The sequence below is a fragment of the Pteropus vampyrus genome, unplaced genomic scaffold (assembly GCF_000151845.1).
Source record: "Pteropus vampyrus isolate Shadow unplaced genomic scaffold, Pvam_2.0 Scaffold1, whole genome shotgun sequence".
Taxonomy (NCBI): domain Eukaryota; kingdom Metazoa; phylum Chordata; class Mammalia; order Chiroptera; family Pteropodidae; genus Pteropus; species Pteropus vampyrus.
The window spans coordinates 22,614,916-22,619,256 of NW_011888782.1; the positions used below are offsets into that span (position 1 = coordinate 22,614,916).

The following is a 4,341-nucleotide window of genomic DNA, read 5'->3' on the forward strand; positions in this document are numbered from 1 at the left end:
CTATCAGTCAAGAAAAACATAACTGGGGAGTTGGTTTTACTGTTAATGTTGGAGCAAAAAATAAAATGCAAAACCAGGAACAAAAGCAAAAGTATGTATTGCATTTCAGAATTAAATAGGAATAACTTTCTCGTTATCTGTTTTGTTCGGATGTTCATTCTTCCCACCTTCTACTGACAAAACAACCAAGTATGAAGAGCAGAGGCAAACTCCCATAACCTGCTGGGCCCACTGACTGATCAGGTGCCACCCTCTCTGCCAGGTACAAGCCATGCCTGCCTGTCTTCTCAGATGTGATGTTGCGGAGGCCGAGCAAATTCCAGACTGCAATCTGCTGGAGGGGTTCTATTTGTCCTGGAACCCCAGGACAGGAGTGGGGCCCAGCGGAGGCAAATTGTATGATTTTGGCTTTAGGAGGCCTAGGCTCAAGGTTTAACTTGAGTTAGTCAAGAGGCCCTGGGAGCACTAATCTTAACGATACCTCAGTTTCCTCATTTGTAAAGTAAACACACACCACTATTCCCCATAGCCTGTTCTTGTAAAATGAGATCACAAATGGAAAGTATTTCTCACATGAAAAGAAAGTACCAACATTACTGCCAAGAGTTTCAGAATTTGTATACTCATCACTGCTCTGGGCCTGCTAGGATTTCCACCATGTCCCATGAATAACATTTCTCTCCAGAGATTCAGGTGTGACCCCAGTGTAACTAAACAGAAAACAACCTAGATGACAGCACTGTGATCTCGCCTTGCTTGAGGCTCAGTGATTTCACCTGCACTGAAGGTGGATCTTGAGCACAGAGTACGTAGGCTCATGAGAGAAGATACTTTTGCCCATTATAATAAATAACAATATAATAACTAAGACATAGGCATTAGCAAGGAGTACCTTGACTATAAGGGACCAAGCAGTAATTAAATCAAACATGATGTTTTTGTTCCATGGGCTAAATTAATAGACTTAAATCTAAATGTTCTAGCAATCACTATACAAAAAAAAAAAAAAAATGTTTAAAAGAGGAAGATGTGTCTCTGCTTAGGATATTCTGGGTGGGGCTCTGCCTAGAAGAAGCAGGGGAATATGTTTGCTGGGAGCATGTGGAGCAGAAGGGGCAAACACTGAAGTCTGCCCTGTGGGGAAGCCTTCCTGGACCTGTGGAGAAGGATGGTGTGTTCTTTTCTCAGTAACAGCATTGTCTGGTGACCTATCTAAGTTTCAGTTGCCTCATCTGTAAAATGGGAATAACGCACTTCAGAGATTGGTAGTGAGGATCGATCAAGAGATAGATGTAAAAGGCACACAGCACTCAATAAATAAAACTATAATTTTATTTGTATCTTCAATCCCACTTTGTCTAAATAGGAAGTCCCCATTCATCATGCTAATAATTCCCACTTATTCTGTTCACAATAAAAATACATAGTATTTTTTCAATGTGCCACTGGACACTGTATGTCTCTAGAGATTTCTAGAGATCTGGGTATGCCTAGAGAAACGGCTAATATAATGTCTCATATAGAAGAGAACTCTTTTTTTCTTCAAAATTGACTTTAATATGGCAAGAAAATTTTCTTATAAGAACCACACACACATTGAAGAGAATGATGGCAACTGTTACTACTGACTATCAACTATGTGTCAGGCACTGTACGAGAGGCACAGATGCCCCAAATTAATCAACTTGGCTCTAAAGGCTGAATATGTTTATTGATACCGGATTTGTATTTCCTATGAACTGTGTGCTGGGATTGAGTATAGAGAGGAAGAGAAAAAAACTTGGAAAAACTCTGGAATGCTCCCCTAAGGCTGTTATGATGGAGAAATTATATATTTGTGGTTCGAACCATTGTAACATTGGATCTATTTGTTAGAGCCAATAGGTGTCAGCTTAGCATTCAGAAAGAACACAATCACTAACTTACCTACCTCCTAAGGTCTGATTACATCTGTGGCTCTGTATGCTCCACAGAGCGGAGAACCCAAGCTGAAGGTGGAAGGGCCAGGCTCACCTGTTTGACCTCTGCCTGGAGGTGCCGCAGTTGAAGGCATTGCTCGAGCCGCTTATGAGTCTGCTCCGCGTTGAGCTCCAGTTCATGCTGCTTCTCATGGAGAAACTCCAGTAGCTCTTGTACCTGGGCTGCCAGATCAATGTCTTTCTCACAGATTAATTCAATTCCTGATTTTTAAAAAAAAAGGTAAACAAAAACTAGGTAGTACTGTAAAGACCACATTTCCTGCAATATGCATACGAAAGCTGGAGTTTGGAAATAGCCATTCCCAGCACCCTCCCAACCTCTACATATCCCTCCGTGAAATTGGATAGATTGCTATAACTGGCTTTGTTTGGGATGCTCAAAGCATGCCCCTTCTTTTGGATTAACTGATTCTTTGCCTGGGAATAACTTTTCCCAGATAGTCAGCTCCTTGTCACCAAGTGGAGTTAGAGAGAGGTGGTTTTTCTGGAAGTCCATCCCCAGACAAGCACCCAGCAGGCTCTGCTGGGGGATTTGCCAACAGCCAGAAATTCACAAGCCAGCCTCTGGATCATATTGAGAGATACAAAACAAAGCCAAAATGACCTGGCTCAAGACTTCTGCCAAAGGCATACTCTCATTCGCTGGTCAGATGGGGATCACACCAAAAAAGCCCACCAATCTCAGTGTATGGCCACCTAAAAACTAAGTCCTCTTTGGGGGATTTCCCCATTGCTCTGACTCACACCATCAGAGATTCATCTCTGCTACCACCAACACACCTGCAGGATACAGTCGGGGGCGTACGTGTTAAAGGAAATTCATTTCTGTAGAGGCAAAAATAGTATTTTATATAAGGACAATATGGGAGAGTGGGAAAATTTTTTTCTGGTGTTACATGGTAATAATTTCAGTATCTTTTCATGTTTATTTTTTCTGTCAGTTTCATAGTTCCAAGTCCTAACTCCTGAAATATCTGTGGGAGACAGAAAAGAATGGCTTGTTCTTTTGGCAGTCAATTCCCTCTAGTTACTATTTTCGATTACCAAGAGGATGAGGTAGAGCGCCTCCTTGACTTAAATAAAAAATAAGAGGAAACACAAAAATCTTTACCTCTGCAGTGCTCAGCAAAGTGGAATGACCCCTGACCCTCATGTTTACTTTCTGAATTTAAGATGCACCTGCGTAAGTAGATGCTCTTCTCTGTTTCCAGCCACCACGCGGATTTTTTTTCCAGCTCGTTTTCATTCTACCTGTGTCTCTAGTGTTTAATATGCTGGGCTTGGGCAAAGTGTCTTTCTATGGAAAGCTCATGGCTCACCTCTGCCCCACTGCATGTAAATAGGCTTTTTAAGCTTAGTAACTTATCGAAGGGGCCAGTCACCTGCTTAGGAAATCATCCAGAAGAGGCTTGCAGCCTGCCCTGAGACTCAAGCCCTTCATTTTCATCTACCTCACTTGAGATTGTTTTACGTGAGATGAACACAGGAAATAAAATGGGCTAAGATGATGCCTACAGCACCTTTGCACTGATCAACAACACATCATGTTGTAGATGGAGAATGAGAAGAACATGATGACTTACTCCAGCTGTACCTAAAAGAAAAGAAACTCATCTCTCGTTCCCACTGCCCCCAAACACAGTGACATGCGTCCCAGTTAAAACTCATCGACTGGTACATATCCATCAATTAAGAGCAAACGGAGTTGCTTGTGTTGACATTATTTCTCTCAGTCTAGTGACAGGCTTAAATATCTTCCTTAGGGGCTCTCAGAAATGCAACAAGACACATTTGTTCTTTCCATCAAATGGTAAAATATATTTGTAATGAAATAGTTTGTCTCTTTAAAGAAGGTCGTACTGAGATTTCTTTCTGACATGCTCTCACAATGTCCTGTACCCATCTCTCCATCAGAATACTTCCACTGAGGTTGGTTCCTTAGTAACTTGTCCATGTTCTTGCAGGGATGTAGGCTCTTCAATACCAGAGCCACATCTGTCTTATGCCTCTAAATCTTCAGGACCAAGCATAGTGCTTGTCTCATAACACCCAATAAATACCTGTTCAGTGAACACATGGGCTTCTTTAATGAGGGAGGAGCTCAGGTCATATGTTGTGGTGGAAAGCACATGAGAGCTTTGGGGAAGGACAGACTTAGCTTTGAACCTATGTTATGTAACCTATTATCAATGAGTCTCTGGTTTCCTATCCTCTCTGGGCTTCGGTTCAATTGCAATACCAACAAGGACGCTGTGGGGGTGTTGTGAGGACTAAGAGATAAGGTATATACAGTGCCTGCCATTTAGTGGCCTAAAAAATATCCATTTTCCCACTTTTTCCTTTCTCTTGGGGAAATTTTAAC

The 4,341-nt window shown here is 41.9% G+C and overlaps 1 protein-coding gene across 1 annotated transcript in view; it reads right to left on the reverse strand.

The window, feature by feature from the left end:
- The window catches only part of KALRN (kalirin RhoGEF kinase), a 640,142-nt gene that overhangs the window by 274,948 nt on the left and 360,853 nt on the right, over window positions 1-4,341 (reverse strand). The window contains 1 exon segment of the mRNA XM_023520165.1: window positions 2,014-2,180. Within this exon segment, the coding sequence (XP_023375933.1) occupies window positions 2,014-2,180 (167 nt within the window).